Source organism: Hemicordylus capensis, chromosome 3, assembly GCF_027244095.1.
Source record: "Hemicordylus capensis ecotype Gifberg chromosome 3, rHemCap1.1.pri, whole genome shotgun sequence".
Taxonomy (NCBI): Eukaryota; Metazoa; Chordata; class Lepidosauria; order Squamata; family Cordylidae; genus Hemicordylus; species Hemicordylus capensis.
This window is the reverse complement of record NC_069659.1, coordinates 111,031,135-111,057,501: the sequence shown is the minus strand read 5'-3', so window position 1 is coordinate 111,057,501 and position 26,367 is coordinate 111,031,135. Positions and strand designations below refer to the sequence as shown.

At 45.1% G+C, this 26,367-nt stretch overlaps 1 protein-coding gene across 3 annotated transcripts; it reads left to right on the top strand.

The window, feature by feature from the left end:
- Positions 1–238: 238 nt before the first annotated feature.
- On the top strand, positions 239–13,793 carry SAT1 (spermidine/spermine N1-acetyltransferase 1). 3 transcript variants are annotated; one of them, XM_053308652.1, is made up of 6 exons: positions 239–318; positions 10,351–10,402; positions 10,502–10,585; positions 12,140–12,241; positions 12,324–12,364; positions 13,267–13,793. In XM_053308652.1, exons 1-6 carry the CDS (start codon positions 307–309, stop codon positions 13,435–13,437), a joined length of 462 nt encoding a protein of 153 aa, XP_053164627.1. In that variant the 5' UTR covers positions 239–306; the 3' UTR covers positions 13,438–13,793. The 3 variants fall into 3 exon arrangements, with proteins under 3 accessions (XP_053164627.1, XP_053164625.1, XP_053164626.1); XM_053308650.1 differs by lacking the exon at positions 239–318 and adding an exon at positions 8,349–8,626; XM_053308651.1 differs by lacking the exon at positions 239–318 and adding an exon at positions 10,197–10,253.
- Positions 13,794–26,367: the final 12,574 nt, after the last annotated feature.

Genomic DNA, 26,367 nt, shown 5'->3' with positions numbered 1-26,367 from the left:
CGGCTTAATTAGACAGGATTGATGGTCTTATGATACCAGTGCAGTACTGCTTCAGCTCTTTGCAGTTTATTTTTGAGGACTCTTTGTCTTTAATGATTTCTATTCCGTCAACATGTTCTAATGTATTTTCTGCTGAGTCAGTTACTTGTTTGCACACATGTCTGACTTTGATGTTGATGACTTTGTATGCACCTGTAGGCAGTCTCTTTCAGATAGGTATAAATTTGAGAAGCTTTTACTAGTACACATGCCGAACAACACTGAGAGGCTCTATCTAGCCTGAGGAGTGTGGTATTGGTATTACTGATGGTAGAGGAGGTTTGTTTGCATTTTTGGAATGTGATATGTTTCCTTGTAGCATTTTGTTTGTTGGTACTTACCCTTGGCTGACTGCATTCATGCTTCACATTCAATTAGGCTGATGAAGCTATCTTCGTGAAATGGCTTATATCCAGAAGAGCCGTATGACATATGAAGTTTTGCTATATGAACTTTGCATTCATCTATTATGGCATGTGGGGGCATTGTCTGTGACTGATGATACCTACATTCTACTGAGGCTACACTCGGCTGGACTTATCTTTAGAACCTAAAACCTTTTAACTCCTGCATGGTTTGTATTGAGACTACATCATCTACGATATCTTCTGGCAGCTGTGTTTCAGCCATCATCTTCTTTTTGTCCCTTTATACTGGCATTTATTGTTCCTTGTTATGTCATTTTTGTATTTGCTTGGTTACCTGGGTTGTTGGTTTCCCCCCCATGTTTACTGGTTTGAGGCTGTGTTTATGTTAGCCAGTTAGGGACAGCCAGCTGAGAGCCCTGCCTACTTCATTCAGGTCTTGAGCAGCCCCTTTTGCCGTGTTTCAGGAATATCTCCTCTAGATGTCTTGACCATTATTATACATGTTATTATTCATGTTTCATTTTGAATTGTTAATTACTAATTTTCTTACCATTGTCAGAAATAAGAAATTACCTTACTATTGTCCTACTGATTATCAATACATATTTCTAATTGTTTTTTGCAATATATGACTTTTATACATCTCCGTCTTAGTCATGGGTGGGTTCTTTCCTCTTTGTTTTGCTTGGTTGTATTCTCGTGATCGCCCTTGCTTTTGTTTTGGTTTCATCCTGGAGATATAGCCAGAATAAAGTTTGAGGTCTTCTGAAGGGGAGGTAGGCTTGATGCCCCACAAGAGATCACTGAGGAAAGAACCTGATGATGCCAGTTCTGAGTGGGCATCGTCATCTACTACATCTCCCTCTCGGTCTTGATTGGAATTGTCATCATTTGCACCATCCGACAGTTCAGGGGAATCTAGTAGCTGCAGAGTTGGAGGGGCTACTGGTGAAAAAAGGTAAAGCTGTGTTGCCAGATGTGGATGGTGCTCGCGCAGATGATATAGGCACTGGTGCTAAAGGAAGTGGCTGCTGCCTGGCTGCAGAACTTGTGGGAATGGGTGGCTTTTCCCTTTGTGGTCTAAGAGGGAGGTGTGTCCATTGGCCCTTTGATGCCAGAGGATTATGGTCCAGAGGAGAGCAGGATCTAGACCCCCGAAGCTGATTGGTGTGATCTATATCCGGGTTCAAAAACAGACTGTTCACAGACCCGATCAGAACTGCTGGGATAAGAATGTCTATGGAGTCTATCCCCGTCTTTGGATCAATATGCCTAGTATGTATCGTCATGATGGTACTGAGAATCCATTCTGTGTTGAATACAAACATAGGCTTCTCTCTCTGTACCAATCGGTCTCATTATGATCTGAGTATCAAGAGTCCATGGATGAAATATCATATATGTCCTTGCTGTGCTGGTTTGGATCTTCCCTTGAACAGCAGCAGTCGGGGGGTGGGGTGTAATAGCGATGCCTCTCTTTATCCTATTGGGAGAGTATGAGTAATCTCAGTTTTGATTGCAGTGGGGTGAACGCAGATGCGAAGAGGGAGGCAGTGCATTATCCACATCTTTGGGGTTGAAGTGCTCCCTCTGGTCCGACAGCAAGGGCAGGTTGGTCAGTATTCTGGCGAAAGCAAAAGATCTTGAGGCACACATGCTGTCAGGTCCAATGGAGCAAGAGTGTGACTCGTGTGGGAGGTAAAGGATCCGGTGTTTGCCTGCATGGAACCCAGGGGTTGTATCTCCTTTTCCCCCTGGGTTTCACTGAAGCCTCAATGGATGTTGGAGCTTTCCGTATCTTTGGAATTTTCATCAAATGCTGTCCTGCCAGCAAAATGGTTAGTGGTATTGCTGCTGTCTTTATTCTCTTATTTTTCAAAGTGCCAGTAGCATTAGGGGCAATTTCAATTTACCAGTAGCATTAGGGGCAGTAACTTCTGTTGGATGACCGGTATCAAACAGGCTGATATGGTATCAGGTCTGTTTCCAGCACAGGATCCGTGACTCCCTCCCGTACCGGGGTGTTCAGTGCTGAGGTGCCCTTTGGGGAGTGAGAAGTCACCTGGGTCTGCTCATCAACTACTGTGGAGGTAGGAGTCTCAGCAGACATTTTCACTTCTTTTTGTCCCGAAATAGAATGGGACAACTGGAGAGCTAGTTCCCAAAGGGCAGAATGAAGTTTGGAGGCTCTATTTTTTCTTGCCTGTTTAGTGAAGGTCAAATAATGCAGGCAAGAATCAATTACATGGCCTCCCTGAGGCAGAACAAACACTTTCTGTGGCTGTCCAAGGAAGGATTAACTGCGCACCAGATCACTTGTTAAAGACAAACTTGCTCACCAGGCAATGGAGTCCAGCAGTGGAATCCTCTCCATCCCAGCCGGGAGTGGGGAGAGGAACAATTAAAAAAGGCGGGGGACGGGGGGGGGGCAAAGTAGTAAGAATGCCCTCCCCCCCAAAAAGACTAAAGCAGAAACTATGTGGGGAAGAATAACAGAAATAGAATAAAACAAGGAAGAGGAGGAGATAGACAGATATAGAAAATCTTAAGAAGCTCGGAGAGTATCCCGCGAATACTCTACTGAATGAGGACAACAAAAGACTGAGTGGATAAGGAGCCATGCAGCTGCATAAATGAAGAGTGGGCAGGGTTTCCACCAAAAAGAGGAGAAGGAAGCTTGGAAAGCTCCAACGTAGTCTCTGCACAGGCACAGAGCCCAGAAGTGTAAAAAACAGAGACCACATTGACTAATGTAATTGCTGAATCACCGTGGCTGAGATTCTTGGTGCTTGCAGGCCAAACTGCAGTGACACACAATATCATACTTGAAATTTCCAACAGATTATTATTTGTTAACTAAAATGGAACTGGTGTGTGTGTGTGTGTGTGTGTGTGTGTGTGTGTGTGTGTGTGTGTGTAACCTTTCCTTTCATGCCATGCTTCCCCCACCCCACTACAAGCTGCTGTATTGTGCCTGTTATTAGCCCCAGCAAGGTCAGTGCTGAAGAACCTCTAGGGGACAAGATAGACGGGGAAAAGTTATGGTTGGAGGAGGGCAGGGCAGTCCTTAAGGCAGGGTGATCGCCCCCAGCCCCACGCTCCTGCAGACCCCGCACCTGCCTCCATGCCCAGCAGCCAGTGCAGGCTGAGATGCCTCCTCTGCGCCCCACGCACCAACGGCATGGGGCTGGCTAGAATCAGGAGGCTTGTCTGCTATTGAAAGGCTCTCGGCAGCTGATACATTGAGGGAGAGAAAAGGAAATAGTTGCTTCTAGGCAGCAAGTGCTGCCTAAAATGACAGTGCAGAGCCTCCGAGGGCTCTCCGGAGCTCGAGGCCATGCCCCCTGTGGGTTAGGGTGCCTGAAATGACAGGGCAGAGCTGGCTCGGGGCTCACTGGGCCCCGGGCAGTGGGTGGCGGGAGTTTACTTGGGGCTTTTACAGAGCCCGAGCCACGCCCTCCTGCGGGCTTCGGCGGCGCTTCCCATTGGCAGCCTGGGTTCTTTGAACCTGTTCACACAGTGTTAGCTCTGCCCCTGTACCCGACTATCAGCTGTTTGGAGGGCTGGCGAGGCTTTCAGAGGCCTCTGTGCTGGCCTCCCTGCTGGCCTCCCTGAAGCTCTCCTGTGGGCGCTGTTAGGATGCCTGCAGGCAGCAGAGAAGAAAGGAGGTAAAGTGGCCAGTGCTAGCTGCCCACAAAAGTACTGTGCACACCTTCTGCCCTGCCCTGTCACCATGTGCTGAGCTTGTGCCTTCCTCCTCCTCAAAGCCAGCAATGGAAGGCAGGGGATTTCCCTTTTGTGGTTATACCCCCCCCCCATGTATTTTTATGAAATGGCTTGCTATAGGGCTTTGATATCAGGCACAGATGTAGGGCAGGGTAGGAGTGCTCTGTACATTTATTTTGTAGTGGACTGGATAATATGTTGATTTTAAACATTTTTTTAATAATATCTTGAATTTTTTATAAAAACATTTTTAAAACGTCCTATAAGTGACTTGTTTCATGGCAGAAAATTACAAAACTGTATGGAACTGAAGCCTGCCATCATTCCATCCCCATGTGGAAGAATCTGCCCTTTGCCTTCATAAAAAAAGGTAAAGCATCCCATTTGCCACACACTTTAGATCTCCTGGAATGGCTTGGCATAGGGCTTTGATTGATATTGAGCACAGATGTAGGGCAGGGTGGGAGAACTCTGTGTATTTAATACAAAGCAGATTGGTCAATTCATTGATTTTTAATAATTTTCCCTATTGCAATAAAGCTGCCAGAAAGAGTTCTCTCTATCCATAGAATACTTTACACCTAGTGAAAGTGGAGCTAACTGTAAGCAGTTGAAATATATATACACATACACACACACACACTCACTCACACACTAGCTGACCCCTCACAGAGCATCTGTGCGCTAGTGCACTCAGCCCCTCACCCACTCAAAGCTTGCCCATTCCTCCCCTCACCTGCTTGAAGCTTGCCTGTTCCTCCCCCTACCTGCTTGCTGCTCGCCTGTTCCTCCCCTCCACTCTCTAGCCCATTCCTCCGCCCCACTTGCTTGCAGCTCAGTCGTTCATCTCCCCCCACCCACTTACCACTCGGCCGTTCTCCCCCACCACCACCGCTGCTTGGCCGTTCATCCCCCACACCCACTCGCCCAGCAGCTATGAGTCTGGGTTGTACTGCGGTCCATTCAACCTGCCATTTGGCCAACAGGCAGGCCTAGAAAAGGAAAAGGAGGCTGCGCTGCCCTCTCTGCCACCTACTCGGCTGTCTCCTCGTCTCTCTGAGCAGGCACAGAGAAGCTTCATTCAGCCCCGGTGCGGCCTGACCTGTCATTTGGCTGGCTGGCAGGCCTGGAGAGGGACGCTGCACCACCCTCTCTGCAACCTACTCAACCGGTCTCCTTATGAGGAGGACAGCTTTGCTCGTACTGTCTTCCCACAATTTTCTCTCTCTGCCTGGCAAGCTGCTGCCACTATCCCGCCCACCTGTTCACCTGTTTTTGTGACCACCCACAACTTTCTCCCCACCCCCCCACCACCACCACCCCACCCCCCCGCCGAGGCCAGAGGCAATAAAGGCAAATTCAGAGTGGTGGATTCCAGTCCTGGCTTCTTTATTCACCCACATCAACCGCACAGCACATGTCCCCAAAAAGTTAGGGGATTGCGGTCATAGTCCCTCTATACAAGAGTGGTAACAAGGATAACCCAGCCAATTATCACCCAGTCAGTCTGCTAAGCATAGTCTGCAAATTGTACACAAGACACTTCCACTGGAAATTTCAGAAGTGGTTAGAAACAGAGGATTTTCTTGGCAGTGTACAAGCTGGCTTTAGGGAAGTTGATCTACAGTTGATCAGGTTTGGTGCTGCAGCATTTAGTGGCAAAGTATTCTGGGAGATCCAAGTCCACTCTTTATATGGCATTCGTGGACTTTAGGTTCACGTTTGATTCAATTTTGAGGTTGATTTTATGGGGGGGAAATAAAGCAACCAATATAGACAGGCGTTTGCTTTTACTTATTCAAAAGCTATACTCTAATAACTCATTACGAGTAAGATGTAACCCACAGGGGTTCAGGGGCGTAACTATAATAGGGCAAGGGGATACAGTTGTCTGGGGGCCCACTGCCTTGGGGGGGCCCCAGAGGCAAGTCACATGACTGACTCCCCCAGCCGCGCACCCGCCCAGGCTTCCTTCAGTTGTATTCATCCTCCGAAATTGATGTGAATGTTAAGACCAGAACAGCATGTCTTTCTCTAGTACCATTAAATGACTTGCATCGTCCACAATTTACAAAACCTTCTCAAAAATAATTTAGAATGACGTTCTATTGTGGCACATGGATTATATTATATATGCTTTTTGTTACCACTATTCAGCCTCATTTAAGATTTCTTTACTTCATGAGCTGAGCTTCAGTGAGGGGAGGGGCATTTTAAAATCTTGTCTCTGGGCCCACTCCAACCTTGCTACGCCCCTGCAGGGGTTGTTATCAAATGCAATATCTGTGAAGAAGGGAGTCAGACAGGGATGTATTCTGGCCCCCTCTCTTTTCAATTTTTATATTTCCTCGTTGGCCACTAGCCTAGATAAGCCCGGGTTTCATGCTCCAATATTGACAGATATCCAGGTTCTGACAATATTGACAGATATCCAGGTACCCTTTTGTTTTATGCGGATGACACTGCCGTAATTCTGTGCACACTAATTGGCCTGAAAAGAGCTCTTGGGAGCGTCTCACAGTATTGTTTGGAAAATCAGCTGGAGATTAATTACCAGAAAATGAAAGTTATGATATTTACCAAAGGATGTCAGACTATCAATTGGTCAGTTGGGGGTAACAAAATTGAACAGGTGCGGAGCTTTAGATATCTGGAGGTATATCTTAGTGCTTTGGGCTCTCTGCCCACATCAGCAGTGCCGTGCAGTCAGCTCAGAGGAACTCCACAGCTATATGAAGATTATTTTATGACAAAGAAGGGGAATTGGTACCATCTGCCCTGAAGCTGTTTGAGTTCAAGTCGTTAGCCTAAATGTTATATGGTGCACAACTAAGAATTTATATCAAGCATAAGGAGATGGAGACTGTCCAAACTAAATTCTTTAGTGCAATTCTTGGCGCGCCTAGATGCACGTCCAATGTAAGTTTGAGGTTGGAGACAGGGATTCTAAGAGTGGAGGCAAGGGCATGGAAACTGATGGGCAACTATTGGCTGAAGCTCAAATTGTATCTTGTGGGTTTGGCCCCTCTGGTGCTCGCTGATCAGGCTCGGACTGGCCCACAGGGCAACAGGGCATATTCCCGGTGTGCCCTATCCGCGGGGCACCTTTGCGCACTCGGCAGCAGTGAATACTCCCACCCTTAGTTACACATTCTGCTCAAAACCGGCGCCCTCCCCACATACATTCCACCACCTTCTCAGTGCCCCCAGTCTGGCCCTATAGCTGACAATTATAAATCAGGATGGGAGATGGAACTTTTATGCGGACGACACTGCCGTAATTTCACGCACACTGCTCCATTCTCTCTCTCTCTCACACACACACGACTGCTTGGCAAGAGGGTCCCTTCCTGCTGCTGAGCCAGCTGAGTGTCCCTTTTCTATCTCTGCTCTCTCTCTCTCACACACGACTGCTCCATTCTCTCTCTCTCTCTCTCTCTCTCTCTCTCTCTCCCACCAAGACTGCTCCATTCTCTCTCTCTCTCTCTCTCAAGCCAAGCCTCCTGCTGCATCCTTTCCATCTCTTTCCCCTTCTTCCTTCTTTTCCAAAATTATGAGAAGAGCTTCTCATATTTGTTTCCTTAAAAGTGTTCCATGTTATGTGTGATGATTTGGCAGAGGTGGAAAGGAAGAACAATGCATTTTATTATGTATTTTGTACAGATTGTATAATATTTATATTATTAGAATGAATTTTAATTCAACTTATTTCATATTAATTTAATCAATCTTGGCCTGCCAGAACATCAAAAGTTAAATATTGATTAAATTATTTTTAATTCATTTCACTTTAATTTGGTTGATCGATTGACTGATATTAAGTGTTACTCTAATAATCAGCACCCTAAGAATTGACCTCGGCCCCCATGAACCAAGTCACGGTTGGTTACGGCCCGCCAGGTCATTTGAGTTGTGCAGGCCTGGCTCAGACTCATTGCTGAGGAATGCTGCTTGCAAGGTGTGGGGGTGGTTGTTCTTCCTGCAGCAGCACATCTGCATCTCTCCATCAGGCGGCGACCTCACCACAGCCGAGCCCTGCCTTTCGGCTCCGGCCTGGACGAGTCATACGGCTCCGCCGAACAGCATTTCCTAGAAAGATGAGGTAATATATCGGGGGCGGGGCGAGAGGCAGGAGGGAGAGGTCGGGTGTTAGCTTCTGATTGGCTGGGAGGACGGACTGACAGGACGGCGGCCTTCTATAAATACAGGCTGTTCGGCGACGGGCCCGGACATCATCAGCGACCACCGACATTGTCTGCGGGTTTCTTTCTCCGTGCTGCCGGGGGATGCTTGGCGCCTGACTGTGCCTGTGCCGCAGCCGTCGTCGACGCCGCGCCCGGGACACGAATGAAGAAACTGCTTCTCCTGCTCTTCAACTATCGGGGACTCACGCGAGGGAGTGGACGCAGAGGGAAACGACGTCGAAAATGGCCCCATTCCATCTCCGAGCCGCGCGGTCCGAGGACTGCGCCGACCTGCTGCGCCTCATAAAGGTATCTCGCCTGGTGCCCTTCGGGGAGCCACACCGGCGACCAAGTGCTGAAACTTTATTTATTTATTTATTTATTTGCACATCGTCAATAAAGATACAGCGCAGCCGCTCCAGTGCTGTGTCTTCTTAGGTCTCCTGGGAGGGAGAGGACGGGTCGGCGCTTCGAGGGGAGGGAGAGGGAACTAGAAGACTGTCCGGAGGTCCTTCATCTTAAAAGTCATCCCTGAAAAGAGGGTGGGTGGAAGCCGAGTGTCGACGGTGTGTGCGCTCCAAGCTTATCTGACTGGTTGACTACGCAAAATACATTTATTGTATGTTTTAACTTTTGTAAACCGCCTTGGGGTTGTCTTTTAACGAAAAGCGGTATATAAATGCAACAATAAATAAATAAGAAAGAAAGAGCTGCTGGAATTGGCTCTGCCACCGGATATACCAGCTCACTCCTGTTTTTGTTTTGTTTTTTAAACCCCGCAACTAGAACATAGCGTTCGCGCGTGCGTGCGTCCTTCCCCGCTATCTAAGCCTGCACCTGTTTGCTTTGGCAGGAGTTCGTGCAGTAGAGCGGTGGTGACGTCTGCTCAGTCTAGCCGCAGTGGGCAATCAATCCCCTGCTGCCCACGCGGAAATGTCGTCATTCGTTTTAGAAGCTTTAAGAGAGATCTTTGATCTTTCCCGAGCTTCTCACTTCGTATATTACAGCATATGCTAGAGGTACAGATAGAGGGAAACTGCGGGGAGGAAAGACACTTGGGTGAGGGAAATATGGGTAATTAGGTTTGGTGGAGAGAGCTCAGTAAAATGAGGGAACTCCTCAAATGATGGTTGGGGGGGAGCTGCACCCCTGACATGCAGTTCAAGGCAAAAGTAGGATTGCTCAGGGTGGGGATGTTTGTTTTGCACTGAAACAATCTTTCTTTTCTGGATACAGACACCTTTGCCCTACTGAATTGACTAAACATCCCCTCCCTGCTCTTATGCAACAGACTGTATAGTTTCCACCTTCTACAGAAGGAAATGACTACTGAAAAGAAGCGCAGAAAGGGTGGTGTCTGAATATTGGGAAAGATTCACCAATTCATCTAACTTCCTTATCCTATTGTTCTAAAAGCAAATGCATAGTCAGCCTCTCCTTTATAAACACTGGTGGAAGAGATCCTTTTAAGCTTTTATAGCTGAGCAACCACTCTTTTATATAGGAAATAAATATTTTATATAGTAATAAATACTTCATTTTCCTTAAAATTATATTTGCTGGTTCACTCTCTTCTTTCTGACATCTCAACCATTTGAAACATGTTAACAGATCTGTGCAACCCAGTTCTGTACATCTTTACTTGGAAGTAAGTTCAACTGTGTTGAGTACTACTTTCTCTTGAGTAAGGGTGCCTGGGATGGTAGTCTTGCAGCACAATCCTATGTATATTGACCGTGTTGGATGAAGCATGCTCTCATAGTAAAAGTGTGCTTAGGATTGTGGTGTAGCTATTTTCTTTTGATAGTTCCAATTCTTCCACCTTACAGATCTTCCTTCCGCTGTGCAGTTGTTTTCCTGTTTCTCAGAAGAACTGCAGACATGATACTTCTCTATGGGGAGAAAAGGCATAACTTATGCAATAAAGTTTTCCTATGTAGGCAACTGTAAACAAAAACCAAAAAACCCAAGAGATACAAAACACCATCAGAAACAAATCACAATATTGATTAAAAATACTTTATTTTGGACAGGAGCTTGCTAAATATGAAGAAATGGAGGATCAAGTAGTACTGACTGAAAAAGGTAATATTCTAAATTAACCTGTTGGGGAGCTTTGTAACAATTCAGCCAGGATATAAAGAAAACAGTGTCTCCTTAATCCATTACTGTCTTCCTTTTTAGATCTGCTTGAGGATGGCTTTGGAGAACACCCTTTCTACCACTGTCTTGTTGCAGAAGTACCAAAAGAACACACAACACCTGAAGGTGAAACTTATACTATTGTCAGGTTTTCTTTTATTAAATAAAAACAGTATGTAAGCAGCACTTCATATATATTGCCTACGGATTATACCCAAAACTCTAGCTATGAAACTATAGCAAGGGTAAATGGTTACATTTATTGAGATAGGAATTGCATGACTGGGTTCTCTTTTTCTGAATTGTTCAGTTATCCTGAAGACCCTGAAGAACCAGGTATAATGGTTAAAAACAAACAAACTGTAATTCCACTTCATTACATGGTTATTCTTGTTTGACCCTAATTTATCAATATGTAATCCTGTTGAATCACATGTTTTTTTTAATTTGTCCCCAATCTTCAGGTTACAGTCTCTAGCTTCGCCATGTACATGGCCCTTCCGTGTACATGGATGGGCGGGGAGGTAACTAAAAGATCCGTTACACAATAAAGTAGATGATCATGATATATGAGGTAAGGTCTCCAGGGACAAATACTGTTCCCAAACATTTGCCTCCAAAACGAGGAAAAAAAGAGAAGCGCATATACATAAAAAAATAAAAACTCGGTAGATCAGAAATAAAATATGTAACTCTGTTCCTAAGAACACATGTAAAGCACTAGATGAGTATCAAATCAGACTTAGTGTTCTAAATGTTCATGTTGACTGGAATGTAGTAGGAAAAGGATTATCCATTGCAGTGAGGACTTGTTCTCTTTGCAAGTGGACATGTAGAGCAGTGTGAACCTTCAGTGTAATCACAAATACCACATAGTGCCCAGACTGAAGAATGAGGCTGCTGTTTTGCTCTTGACTGCCAGAGATGAGGCATTGTGTTAGCCTCTTCCAAAGAGTGGCTGCATTGTGAGCAACTGGCCATAAATTAACTTAGGCAAACATCAGGGGCTTTTGTTTTGGAGCTGTTCCAGTGCTTAAATGGAAGCAGAGTTAAGTGCCAAAATATTCTGATCTGCCGTGTAAATTGTAAGAGTCTGCATTGTATTCCAGAGTGGCTGCGCTATAAATCATTAGGGTATGTATAGTGCCTCTATCTGTAAATGTGGTGTAATGACAACTGACACAACTTGCCAAGTACTGCCATGGCTCAACCCCATCATTAGGGTATGTATAGTGCCTCTATCTGTAAATGTGGTGTAAGGACAACTGACACAACTTGCCAAGTACTGCCATGGCTCAACCCCATCATTAGGGTATGTATAGTGCCTCTATCTGTAAATGTGGTGTAAGGACAACTGACACAACTTGCCAAGTACTGCCATGGCTCAACCCCTCAGAACACACCGGAGCAACGTTCATTTAATTGTGCACTGTAAATATGCTGGTTTTGAAAGTTTTAGAGTATTCTAAGATAGTTATTTGATTAAATCTCTACCCTAATTGAGTGCTATTTTATGACAGATCAATTCCTAAACCTGCAGCATAACAGATTAATTTTGCATGTCCGGAAACACTATTTTGACACATGCATGTAAGACTTGAATTATACTAACGTGCTGCTTTTGTTAAAAAATCTTTTGTTTGTGTGTGTGTGTGTAAAGAAACAAATCTTTTGTTACAGGATACAGTATTGTGGGTTTTGCCATGTATTACTTCACTTATGATCCATGGATAGGAAAACTGCTGTATCTTGAAGACTTCTTTGTGATGAAAGAGTTCAGAGGTACATTTTAAAGAATATCTTAAAACTGTGTTCAATTAGTCTTCTAAAATTATGCCTAATATAACTGCCTTTTTCTCCCTAGGTTTCGGCATTGGTTCTGAAATTCTCAAAAAACTTAGTCAGGTAAGTAGCTAATAGCATCTTTAAATCATAAAGAGAACATTGACATACTGTTCAAGAAATGCAGATACAGTTGCTGTACTGCCCACACTTCTGCATCAATGTAAACACCTCCAGGAGTGTTGGAGAACAGTGCCATTCTGCTCTGTTATAAAGTTGTGCAGATGCAATTGAACAACATAACTCCCATTGGAAATTGTGTTGTGTTCCACAACTGTGCTTGTTCAGTGTTTATGCCAGAGTGTTCCACAACACTGTTGGTGATATTGATACAGATGCAGCAGCATGGGTGGTGCTCCAATCACCTGCATCTTCTTGCACAGCCACCAAAGACTGCTTAAAGTTGCACAACTAGCCCATGTGACTGGTCAGCTATTCAGTCCAGGTTCCTGCAGTACCTATGAACAAGGAGTCGTCTGATAAATCTGTCGTAAGTGCAGTATACAGAGTGATGGGTGGTCATGAGAGAGAGAGAACACTCAAGATGTTTCAACAGAATATTTTGCATGGGTGCGATACTGACACTGTAAAACTTGCCCCTGAAGACCACCTCTGTTGTATAAACAAACATTTCCTACAACTGTTGCAATCTCATTTCTTATGCACTGGGGAGCAGAGCAGGGATTCAGTGAAGCAACATAACTACTGCCATTTCTGGGAACGCTCTACCTAGGATATCTAATAAGTTGAACCATGTGCCAGCACACAAAAATATTGGCCCATTGTCATACATGGGGAAATTTCCAGAAAGTCAAGTTCCACAATGGCTGCTTCAAAATAGCAGCCTTTTTGAAATCCGTAGAAGCCTTGGGGCAGACAGTTACAGAAACGGTAGACTGTTCATAATAGCTGTGCATCATATCGGCCACAACCTCCATTATTCATGGCCTGCTTGCTCTATCTAGGTGGCTGCCAAATGCCGTTGTAGCAGTATGCACTTCTTGGTGGCAGAGTGGAATGAGCCTTCCATCAGTTTCTACAAGAGACGGGGAGCTTCTGACCTGTCATCAGAGGAAGGATGGAGACTCTTCAAAATAGATAAGGAGAACTTGATGAAGATGGCAGCTGAAGAATGAGGAGTCTTGTCTTGACCAGTAGCTAAATTCATACAATAGCCTCTCTTTGAATGTGTTCTATCTTGCTTCTGAAATAATTAGAATGGACCCTATTTCAAAGGCTTTGTTACCAGTGGCATTGTGGCATAAATGATTGTGCTCTGGAGTTCTGCAACCTTAGTACTGCAGGCAGTGACAGCTGTGGAGTCAGATTTATTTGCCCGTCTCCACCTTCCAACCAGTACACTTGTGATCCTAAAATGTATATTGTAGTAACTTCATTCTTGTAAGTGTCATTCAATTGTGTACAATGTACACACTGGTAGGGGTTTTGTTTTAATTATATTTACATAAAATAAACTTTTTCATGGTTGTGACTATAGTGTACTGTGCATGTTTGTTCTGCTGTACCTTTTCCTGCCTATAGCTTACTAATATGCCCATAGAACCTTAGTGTGGGGACAGGTTTAGGGGAAGGACTCTGGTTGTTCCAGTCCATTTTCCCTTTTGAAAGCCATTTGAATTATCACCCCCACTCTGCTGCCCAGTTGAGCTTTCAGGATAATGTCAGAGGCTTACAGCATCCAATTTCATGGTGAGATAATGTAGCCCTAGAGGGACTAAACCAACTCCATGAACAGGGGTGTAGCTATAAGTGAATGGGCAGGGGTGGGGCTGGCACACTGGCTTGGAAACAATCTGCTCTTTGCGCTCCCCTCCTGACTCAATGGTAAGCTGCTGGCTCCTGGTCAAAAGCATAAGAGGGAGGGAGAGGGAATGTGAAGGTTTAGTATTTCATCATGTCCATACAGTTCTACAGTGCAAGCACAGGTGAGGGGGAGAAAAGGTGACAAGTTCCAGGACCCATCTTTACTCCTTGTCCCTGGGTGTAGCTATAACTGATCGGGGGGGGGGGATGAGTGTCCCTGAGCCCTTGAGAGGGACTTTCTGGCTGGGAATAGTCTGATCTCCCCTTCTGCCTCTCTTGACTCATTGGCAAGCTGTTGGCTCCTGCTTGGAGTAGGGGGAGTGTCTGGTAATACTGGCATAGCAGCAAGAGAAAGGACATGGAGGACCCACAGCATGGTCTAAGGGCACATGATACAGCTACCTTGCTGAAGCTAAGCAGCTTTTGATGTGGTCAGTGCCTGGATGGGAGAGCCATGCAGAATACCTTTGGGGATGGGGCTCTAGATCAGTGACAGAGCACCTGCTTTACATGCAGAAGGTCCCAGTTTCAATGCCTGGCATCTCCAGATGAAACTGGGAAAGACTCCTGCCTGAAACTGGCTGCTGCCAGTCTGTGTAGACAATACTACTGAGCTAGGTAGACCAATGGTCTGACTCAATATAAGGCAGGTTCCTAGAACATTGTTTTTCACCATCTCTAAATAGTTCTGCAGCAAAAGTATGGCAGGGTGTGAAGGGAGAAGATGGCCAAGGGCCCCATCTTAATTTCTTGTCCCAGAGACCCCGTTTCAATTTTGTTTCTCCCCTGTGCATAAAAGGATCTTCAAGTCTGGCAATACAGAAAAAGTGGTGAGGGGGCTGGGAGGAAAATGGTTTCTCCACCATTGCTTCAACTGCATTGTAGCTGGGGAGCAGGAGCCAAAGGGAAGACCAATCAATGCCATGTAGTACATTGTTGCAGTCCCCTCTCCTTGCTTCCTAGGCATACCAAAGTACTTGGACCATTCCTCCTTGTTACCATTGTCTCTTCTAGATCTCAGATCTGCTTCTCACTGTGAAATGGAGAGCAGGTCTTGCACTTATACATCCACTTCTCCAACCCTTAGGAACATAGGAAGGTGCCATATACTGAGTCAGACCATTGGTCGGTCTAGCTCAGTATTGTCTACACAGACTGGCAGCGGCTTCTCCAAGGTTGCAGGCAGGAGTCTCTCTCAGCCCTGTCTTGAAGATGCCAGGGAAGGAACATGGAACCTAGATGCTCTTCCCAGAACAGCTCCATCCCCTAAAGGGAATATCTTGTGGTGCTCACACATCAAGTCTCCCTTTCATATGCAACCAAGGCAGATCCTTCTTAGCTAAGGGGACAAGTCATGCTTACTACCACAAGACCAGCTCTTGCTTCAGACCAGTCCTGGTGACAAGAACTGTACACTGTAAGCCACATGGCTATGGCTAGCTTCCTGTCCCTTAAAAGGGTACAGGTAGGATGAAAAGGATACTCCTTTCTTGAAGAAGCTTTCACACCTCTAGTTGTACACTACAGAATCTAAGCAGGGGCACAGGAAACCCCTCTGTTTACAAGATGTATTTGGATACACATGTCCCATTGAATTCTCTAGACAATTCAACAGAAAGTAAATGATGGTTTGAGAATGTAAATTACAGTACAGAGCAGAATGCAAGAGACTTAGCATATTAGGGAACTAGCACAGTTAATGGAAGAAGAAATTAAAGCAGTATATAAAAGTCTGGATTAAGCATTTTAAAGGGTTCTACAGGAAATCTCAAAACAAGGAGGCACAAGCCTTGGTATGGACAGTTAAGTGAAGCTCTCTGTGCTTGTAGCTACCCATCAAAGAAAGACAAGAAAGTAGATTAAAATGGATAACTGATTGCAAAATATAGAAGGATCTACAATAATGGTAGATTCTTCTATATTCATAATATACAGAACAGAAGTACTGTTCTGTAACATTATGCTTCACTCTCTTCCAGAATCCTGGTCATAGTCAGATGCTTCTTAAAAACAGGGTTCAAGCAAGGTCTAGTCAAGTACATAAACACAAGTGGGGATAGGACTTTTCTGGGGCTGGATGACTAATAAAAGGCACATTGTAAAATCACCAAAAAATAGCAAATGCTCACAAGATATTCATTTTCCTGGAGTTTCAGAATATGTACAAAAGGCACATTCACTGAAAATGGAAAATTAAGCCCATCAACAGATGTGATTCTATTCTGTGACATACTATTGCATTCAGTCACAAAACTCAGGTCTCCTGATGCACCAAAGGCCAAATACTGGGACTAGACAGACCATAAGCAACATTTAGTAAAGAAATCCCCATGTTGTCTGTAGCCAACGGAACTTATACAAGTGTTGTACACAATTTACATGGGCTTTTTGGCTTCACTGTGTTTTACATTTCTATTGGACTGTGAATACATCATTTGTCCATTCCACTGAGCTTAATAAAAACGGCTGGGGTTGGACAGACATTTCTCACAAATTATACTCTGGAAAGAAGCCTGCCCCTTTTGGGAAGGAAGCCTGCCCCAACCAAGTGTCATGATTAACTCCTCTGCTAGACAAGGATGAACTTTATAATTTGTAAGGCTGGCTTTGTAAGTGACAAGAGAGCCTTTTGTCCTTTCAAAGATTATTCAGCTTTACCTAAAGAAGGTTGGGGTAACTTCTCTGAAGATCTCACAAAATGGAGTTGCACATCCTGCTATCTGGCTGTTGAGTGGCGAGTGGGAAGGAGCAAGATAAAGCAGAACAAGGCAGTACACATCTGCTTTTAAGGGTTGTGAAAGTTATCTAAAAAGGAAAGCCTACTTCAAGTTTAATTTCTTTTCCAAGTTCCCCTGTGTTCCCTACTCCTGCACTATTTGTTACACTCTGGACCTGGTCTCACGATCAGTGAGACCCGGTTTCTTCAAGTGCGCGGGGAGAGCAAGCTAAGCCCGCTTTCCTCGCACACAAGCGGGGAGGGAGCACTGGGTGGCCGGATCGGCTGCCCACACGATTACCGGCTCCGTGGCGGGGGCGGGGGGGAGCTGGGGCCAATTGGGCCCCGCAAGCTCCAGCGCACAGGGCATGCTGGCAAGACCCCCAGAGCTGGGAGGCGGCTTTTCACCGCCCCTCCGGGGGTCTCCTCATGAGTAGGCGCGGCACAAAGCTGCGCTGCAGCTACTCACAATCTACAAAACCAGGTTTGCGGAGCGCTCGCTCCTCAAACCTGGTTTTAGGGCAGGAGTTCTTGAGCGGGTTACCCTGCGGGTTACGCAGCCGAGCCCAGTGGTTCTTACGATCTGCAAAAATCGGGCTAGGCTCAACAAGCCCAATTTTTGCAGATCGTGAGAATAGCCCCTCTGTCTCTCATTACCACAGCAGCAATTGTCCTCTCTTATGCAAAAGCAAAGGAAATATCCCAATCTCAAAATGGCAGCCGGAAATTACCTCTGAGGCCACCCCCGACCCATGCAAACACAAAAATGAACCCGTTAGTTGCCTCCTACACATACATACACACACACACACACACACACACACACACTGAGGCTGGGTGCCAATTCCCTGACTGCAGATATGCAAAACCACAGATATGGAGTCCAAGATTAATGAGGTTCTCCTGTACATGTGAAGTCTCAATGCCAGATGTCAACTGGAGAAAAATTAGTATCTATATTCAACTATTTCCCATAAACATGTCCTTTTCCTCCTAAATACATATGAGTTGTTCAATTGCTCACGAAGATGGCAGTGGCTCTTGTTTTCTCAGAAGACATATATACACATTTCAGGCAACATTAAAGAAGGAAAATGACAAAGAAATAGTTTATAGGGCTTCTAGCTCCACATTTTATGTGATCCACAAGTCTATGGCTGTAGCAAGATTTCTTCAGCAGAGTAAGAATGCAGATAATCCCATTAGCAAACTTTGCTTTTTAAGACATCTTATTAGCCCCTGTAATTTGACAAGTGGGAAGTTGAATGGAAAAATGAGTCTCATGAGCCAAGTGAAATTATGCAACACAACAGTGTACATACTACAGGTCACAAAAGAACAGTGGCTGACATCCTGCACACTATAAGACAGAGCAGGAGCTGAGCCTTTGCAGCAAGGGCTGCTCTATACTCAGCTGAAGGCTTGTTGAGCAGCAGAGCACACACGCAGGGAGAGTGGGGAGTGAGTTTTGCTCTCCTAATGTGCTGGATCTCAGTCAGACCGTTGCGACCTGTCTTCTGTTATTCTTGCCATAAAGTGGAAAGTACAGGTTACAGACCACAGTGCTTCATCAAACAGGAAATTCTGCTTCTGTGGCTTTACTGAAAGAGGAAATGAGACCTTACTGATAGCCTAGCATACTCAATTTTTAAATTAAGTAAATATAAAGTGTGGATGGAGTATTTTTCTTACACAAGGTCTAGCTTAAACATCCAACAGAACCAACCATGCCAGTTTGCTATGTGCAAGTACTCCCCTCCTTTATGAGGGAGCTTCCAAACTTGTTTGTTTGTTTGTTTGTTTGTTTGTTTGTTTGTTTGTTTAACATTTCTATACCACCCAAAACTCACATCTCTTGGAGGTTTACAAGAAGCAAACAAAAAGTTAAACATTAGTTAAAATAAATGACACCAAAGAAGCTTAAAACACAAAATAAATGACAGTAAAAGTTAAAACATTACAACAATTTAAAATTTAAAAACATTTCAAAACGATGATAAAACTGTTAAAAACAATATTTAATTAAAAGCCTGGGTGAAAAGGTGTGTCTTTAAAGACTTTTTAAAAGTTGTCAGAGATGAGGAAGCTCTTATTTCAGCAGGGAGCATGTTCCAAAGCTTTGGGGAGACAGCGAGAAGGCCCGTCCCCGAGTAGCCACCAAATGAGCTGGTGGCAAGTGCAGACGGACCTCTCCTGATGATCTCAAAGGGTGGTGGGGTTCATAACGAAAAAGATGTTCTGTTAAATAGCCTGGGGCCCAAGCCATTTAGGGCTCTATAGGTTATAAACAGCACCTTGTATTTTGCCCGGAAACTTATCAGCAGCCAGTGTAGATCGTTCAATACAGGAGTAATATAGTCTCTCCGAGGTGACCCAGAGACCAACCTGGCTGCCACATTTTGAACCAGTTCTAGTTCCGGACTACACACAAGGGCAGCCCAACATAGAGCGTGTTGCTGTAATCAAATCTGGAGGTTACCAGCATATATACCACTGTTCTGAGGTAGTTTATCTCAAGAAACGGACACAGCTGGTGTATCAGCCGAAGCTGATAGAAGGCACCTCTGGCTACCACCACAACCTGGGAGACAAGGGAGAGGCTTGGATCCAGAAGCACCTCCAGACTGCATACCTGTTCCTTCTGGGGAAGTATGACCCCATCCAGAACAGGCAGATCAAACTCATCTCCTGAGTTTCGACCCTGCACAATGAGTACCTCCGTCTTATCTGGATTCAGTCTCAGTTTGTTAATCTGAATCCATCCCATTACCTCCTCCAGACAGGCATTTAGGGAGGTTATGCCCCCTCCTGATGATGGAGAAGACACCCAAATCTACTTCTCTCTACTTCATGGAGAAGTAGATTTGGGTATCATCAGCATACTGATAGCACCCTGCACCAAATCTCTTGATGATCTCTCCCAGCGGTTTTGTATAGATGTTAAACAACATCAGAGACGCAGCCCCGAGGGACACCATATAAAAGTTCAAATGTTGAAGAACAGTCTCCAAGGGACAACATCTGGAACCTGCCCGTGAGGTAGGAGCGGAACCATCATAAAGCAGTGCCTCCCACTCCCATCCCCCTCAGATGCTTCAGAAGGATACTATGGTTGATAGTATCGAAAGCCACGAAGAGGTCCAAAAGGACCAACAGTGTCACACTTCCTCTGTCAATTCCAAATTGGAGATCAGCCATGAGGCCGTCCAAAGTAGTCTCCACCCTATAGCCCGCTTGAAAGCCAGTTTGAAACGGGTCTAGATAATCAGTTTCATCCAAGACTGTCTGGAGCTGGGAGGCCACCACCCTCTCAATTATCTTACCCAGCCACAGAAGGTTGGAAACAGGCCTGTAGTTGCTCAACCCTGAGGGATCCTAGGTAGGCTTCTTCAGAAGCGGTCTAATAATTGCCTCAAGACAAGGAGGCATCCTGCCTTCCCTCAGAGAAGCATTTAGAATCTCTACCAGGCCTTCTACAACAACCGCCCTGCCAGAAAGTATAAGCCATGTCGGGCAAGGGTCGAGAGAACAGGTGGTAGGTCGCACCGTTCCAATCAGCTCGTCCACATCCTCAGGAGTCATAAACGGGAACTGATCCAACCTAACCACACAAGAGGAGTCGCTGGACACCTCCACATCAGACACTGAAGTAATTGTGGAGAAAGAATCTAAACCAGCCCAAATAAGAGATATTTTCCCCACAAAGAATTCATTAAACACGTCACAGCAGGCAACAGATGATTCCAGATTCTGATTCAAGGGAGGAGGGGCACATATGAGCCCTCTCACAACCCTAAACAGCTCGGCTGGACATAAACTTGTGGACGCAATACGGGCAGAAAAGAATAACTTCTTTGCCACACATATCACCTGAGCATACATCTTCAAATGCACTCTATGTTGTAATCTGTTGGATTTGAGTCGAGTCTTTCTCCACTTGCGCTCCAGTTGTCTACCTCGCCACTTCAGCCCCTGTAGTTCTTCTGTATACCAAGGGGCCAATTTTGAAGCGAGTCGGAGAGGATGCCTAGGAGTGATCATGTCTACTGTCCCGGTGAGTTTGCTGTTCCAGTTTTCCACCAGGGCATCAACAGGATCACCGCTAGAGCCAATACTAAATCCCTCCAAGGCTTTTTGAAATCCTATTGGATCCAATAACCTTCTCGGGCAGACCATCCTAATAAGTCCCTCACCCCTGCAAAGGTGGGAAGTGACTGTTAGTCCAATCTTCACCAGATGGTGGTCCGCCCATGACAATGTGGAAATCACAGGATTCCCCACCCACAGAACACCACAGAGTGAAAGACCAAATCAATCATATGACCAGCAATGTGCGTCGGTTCTGAGACCACTTGGGATAGGCCCATAGTCGTCATGGCTGCTACGAACTCCTGAGCCGCCCCTAACAATTTGGTCCCGAAATGAACACTGAAGTCCTCCACCACCACAAGCCTGGGGGACTCCAACACCAAGTCCGAGACCAAGTCCGTCAGCTCAGTTAGGGACTCTGTTGAGCAGCGGGGCAATCGGTACACCAACAGAAATCCCAGTCTATCCCTGGTTCCCAAACTTAAGTACACACATTCGATATGTTCCGACACCTCAACAGGGATCCTGGTATGGGAGATATTATTCTTATAGACCACAGCCACTCCACCTCCCCGCCCACGGTCCCTCACCCATTCCTCAACAGAGTACCCTGGAAGGAGAAGCTGGGACCACACTGAACCCAGCCTCCCCCAACCAGGTCTCTGTAATACATACCAGGTCTGCACCTTCATCCAGAATCAAATCATGGATGGTTTCCAATTTGTTCTGGACCGACCTGGCATTACAGAGGAGCAAGGTGAGGTTCCAAGGGTGGTCGGCACTGCTCTCCAAGGTCAAAGAGCTGGCAGGACAGCCGGAAGGGGAAACAGCTATTAGATTTCCAAGTCCCCTTCCCCTGTAATGGCCCGATGACCTGCCAACATTACTTCTTCTGTTCCCCACCACCACCAGAATTGCTGCTCCACAGTCAGTGGACATGCCCCGTCTCCCCATCTCCAGATAAGTCCAGACACATTCTAAAACAACCACACCCAGGACTAATTAAAACAGAAGCCCCACTATTAGATGCTCCCCCATACAAATAGGCCATTGCCCTTGCTGTCCCCCAAAGGAGCAACCCCCTTTGGTGTCACCCCTTCAGCAGTGACCCTGCTGGTGGTGGCCCCACTGCCACTGGCAGCACCCTAAATAACCCTGAGAAGCAAGCTCTAGGCCAAGGATTGTCAACCTTGGGTCCCCAGCTGTTACTGGACTTCAGCTCCCATAATTCCCAGCCCCAATGGCCTTTGGTTGGGGATTATGGGAGTTGAAGGCCAACAACATCTGGGGACCCAAGGTTGAGAATGCATGCTCAAGGCCAGGGATTCTCAAACATGGGTCCTCAGGTGTTATTGGACTTCAACTCCCATAATCCCCAGCCTCAGTGGCCTTTGGTTGGGGATTGTGGGAGTTGAAGTCCAATAACACCTGAGGACCCAAGTTTGAGAATCACTGCTCTAGGCAGATGGAAGCCAGGAACCTGCCAAGTCACCCCCTGTGGGCCCCAGTCCTGCAAAGCCTCATTTCAGTCCAGCAGCCTGTCCTAGGGGGCAGATAGTAAGCTGCTGGGGGGCAGAAGAAGACAGGCAGGCACCCAAGCGCGGGCCGTGAACGCACCTCTGCGGGGGCAGCGGGCGGCTTCTTTAAGTGTAAACGGAGCCAGTGCTCCGTGCTGCCCAGCCCCCGCGGCGGGGAATCGCTTCCGCTATTCACCTGGCCGCTGATGGGGCTCGCCTCCGTGGGAGCCAGATGAAAACCAGGAAACTGCCAAGTCAGCTCCTGTGGACCCCAGTCCTGCAAAGCCTCACAACAGTCCAGCAGCATGTCCTGGGAGGCAGATAGTAAGCAGGAGGGGCAGAAGCAGGCAGGCAGGCACCCAGTCCCTCACCCTGGGGTCTGCCTGGGGGCAGATGTTCCTCCTCCTCTCCTGCCGGGTTCTTGGGGGCTGAAGCCACTGGCGGCACCCTAAATAGCATGCAGTCCACCTGCAGCCTGAATTGGTCTGGTTCAGGCAAATCTTTTCAGGCTTGCCTTCCATATTTACATTTTAGACTGTGCATGGCCACTGTTACTCCAGCAGAGCACCCTCATGACTAAGCTATCCATACCATCAATCCAAATAGCAAGAGCATGTAGGCATGCATTCTCAGTGACTGCCATGAAAGTGTGGAACTCTCTTCCACTGGACACCTATGTACTGTAAGTCAGAACCAGAGACTTTTGTAAAAGTGTTTGTTTATTATTCATTATTTATTTATTACATTTATATCCCGCTCTTCCTCTAAGGAGCCCAGAGCGGTGTACTACATACTTGAGTTTCTTCTCACAACAACCCTGTGAAGTAGGTTAGGCTGAGAGAGAAGTGACTGGCCCAGAGTCACCCAGCTAGTATCATGTCTGAATGGGGATTTGAACTCGGGTCTCCCCGGTCCTAGTCCAGCACTCTAACCACTACACCACGCTGGCTCTCATGAGTGTTGTAAATGTTTTGTCTGGTTGTCACTTAATGCCAGAGCTAACATATTTTGTGCTGCAATCCTAAACACATTTATTATTATTTATTTACACAGACAGGTGTTATTGACTGGTTTGTTTTATACAGACATCGAGTCCTTCCCAAAGACCTGGGATGGCTGAATTTTATTATCAATGTTGTTGTTGTTGTTGTTGTTGTTGTTGTTAATAATAATAATAATAATAATAATAATAATAATAATAATAAACAAAACAAGCCTCGGATACCAAACATCTAAAACATCCAGTAAAATCAACCATCTGCTGTACATGGACGATCTGAAGTTGTATGGAAAGTCCCAGTCAGAAATTGAATCACTGCTAAACACTGTCCGTATATTCAGTAGCGATATAGCAATGGAGTTTGGACTAGACAAGTGTGCTGCATTAATAATGAACAGAGGGAAAATAAGAAAAACAGAAGGAATAGAACTGCCCAATGGAAGCAAGATCAAGAACCTGGAAGAGAAAGAATGTTACAAATACTTGGGCATTCTCCAGGCTGATAACATCGCACACAGTGAAGTTAAAAGAAAAATTGGAAGTGAATACATCAGGAGAGTCAGAAAAATCCTCAAGTCCAAACTCAATGGCGGGAACATCATACAAGCCATAAACACCTGGGCTATACCTGTTATTAGATACACTGCAGGAATAATAGACTGGACCCAGGCAGAGCTAGAGACACTAGATCGTAAGACCAGGAAAATCATGACCATCCATCATGCTCTGCACCCCCGCAGTGATGTAGATAGGCTCTACCTCCCTCGCAGCTCAGGTGGAAGCGGAATGCTGCAAGTCCATCAAACAGTAGAGGAGGAGAAAAGAGGCCTTGAAGAATATATAAGGGACAGTGAAGAAGATGCACTTCAAATGGTCAAGAACGAGAAACTATTCAACACCAATGAAACAAAACAGGCCTACAAGAAAGAACAAGTCAAGAACCGAGCAGAAAAATGGAGGAATAAGTCCCTGCATGGTCAATATTTACAGAATATAAGTGGAAAATCAGACATCACCAAGACCTGGCAATGGCTTAAGAATGGCAACTTGAAGAAAGAAACAGAGGGTTTAATACTGGCTGCACAAGAACAGGCACTAAGAACAAATGCAATAAGAGCAAAAGTCGAAAAATCCACAACAAATAGCAAGTGCTGCCTTTGTAAAGAAGCAGATGAAACAGTGGACCACCTAATCAGCTGTTGTAAGAAGATCGCACAGACTGACTACAAACAAAGGCATGACAAGGTAGCAGGGATGATACACTGGAACATCTGCAAAAAATACAAGCTACCTGTAGCCAAAAATTGGTGGGACCATAAAATTGAAAAAGTTGAAGAAAATGAAGATATAAAAATATTATGGGACTTCCGACTACAAACAGACAAACATCTGCCACACAATACACCAGATATCACTGTCGTCGAGAAGAAAGAAAAACAAGTCAAAATAATCGACACAGCAATACCAGGGGATAGCAGAATAGAAGAAAAAGAAATAGAAAAAAATCACCAAATACAAAGATCTACAAATTGAAATGGAAAGGCTGTGGCAGAAAAAGACCAAAATCATCCCAGTGGTAATTGGCGCCCTGGGTGCAGTTCCAAAAGACCTTGAAGAGCACCTCAACACCATAGGGGCCACAGAAATCACCATCAGCCAATTACAAAAAGCAGCTTTACTGGGAACAGCCTATATTCTGCGACGATATCTATAAGCATTGACAATAAAATTCTGGCATCCCAGGTCCTTGGGAAGGACTCGATGTCTGGATAAAACAAATCAGTCAATAACACCTGTCTGACTGTGTAAACAAGAAATAATAATAATTTGATTTCTATACCACCCTTCCAAAAACGGCTCAGGGCGGTTTACACAGAAAAGTAATAAATGAATAAGATGGATCCCTGTCCCCAAAGGGCTCACAATCTAAAAGAAACACAAGATAGACACCAGCAATAGTCACTGGAGGTTCTGTGCTGGGGGTGGATAGGGCCAGTTTCTCTCCCCCTGCTAAATAAAGAGAATCACTAAGTTAAAAGGTACCTCTTTGCCAAGTTAGCAGGGATTTACTAGGGAATAAGCCTATTTAACTCATAGGATTTAATTCAGAGTTGTGGGTGGCTTAATAAAGCTAAAAGAACTATATTTCACAGCAAATGTTTGTTTTGTAAACAGCTAAACTAACGAAGAGGAATGTATATTAGCAGAGAAGTGGCATGCATGAAGAAACAGGGAGACCTGAGTTCAAATCCCCATTCAGCTGTGATACTTGCTGGGTGACTCTGGGCCAATCACTTCTCTCTCAGCCTAACCTACTTCACAGGGTTGTTGTGAGCAGAAACGTCAGTATGTAGTACACCACTCTGGGCTCCTTGTTGGAAGAGCGGGATATAAAATGTAAAAAAAATTAAAATAATAATAATAAATGAGAGCAGCAGGTACATGGTCATGCGTACTTTAAGACCTGCATTCAAAGCACCACTACATTACTCAGTTTGGTAAGACTAAAGTTTTATTGTGGAGTAAAATAATAATATATTTATATTAATAATACTTAGTTATTCATTTACTAGTTATTTAGTAAAATACTTTATTGTACTATGTAGTAAAATATAAATATTTTAATATTTAATAAAATATTAAAACAAGAGAGAGAGATAGGTGTCCTTCATATGGCCAGCATGCAATCACTCTTATTAATGGAACACAGAGCTTATATTACTACAGGATTTCCTAACCTCTTCCTAAATGGTAAGGACATGCTATACTAATAATCAAAAATAAAAATATCATGAAATAAACTCTGAACTTTATTGAGGTGAGGAAAAAAGATGTCCAAACCAAAGCTGTCTATTTTGATTGTCCAATATCTTTAGGATGCTCCATACTTTGTGACATTTTGCCTGCACAGTTGAAATTC

What these genes read in the sequence shown, in the direction of transcription:
- SAT1 (XM_053308650.1), top strand. Translation starts at nt 8,561, where the DNA reads ATGGCCCCATTCCATCTCCGAGCCGCGCGGTCCGAGGACTGCGCCGAC. An exon ending in AGAACACACAACACCTGAAG is followed by an intron (nt 10,586 to 12,139) that starts GTGAAACTTATA and finishes CTTTTGTTACAG; the next exon opens with GATACAGTATTGTGGGTTTT. An exon ending in TGTGATGAAAGAGTTCAGAG is followed by an intron (nt 12,242 to 12,323) that starts GTACATTTTAAA and finishes TTTTCTCCCTAG; the next exon opens with GTTTCGGCATTGGTTCTGAA.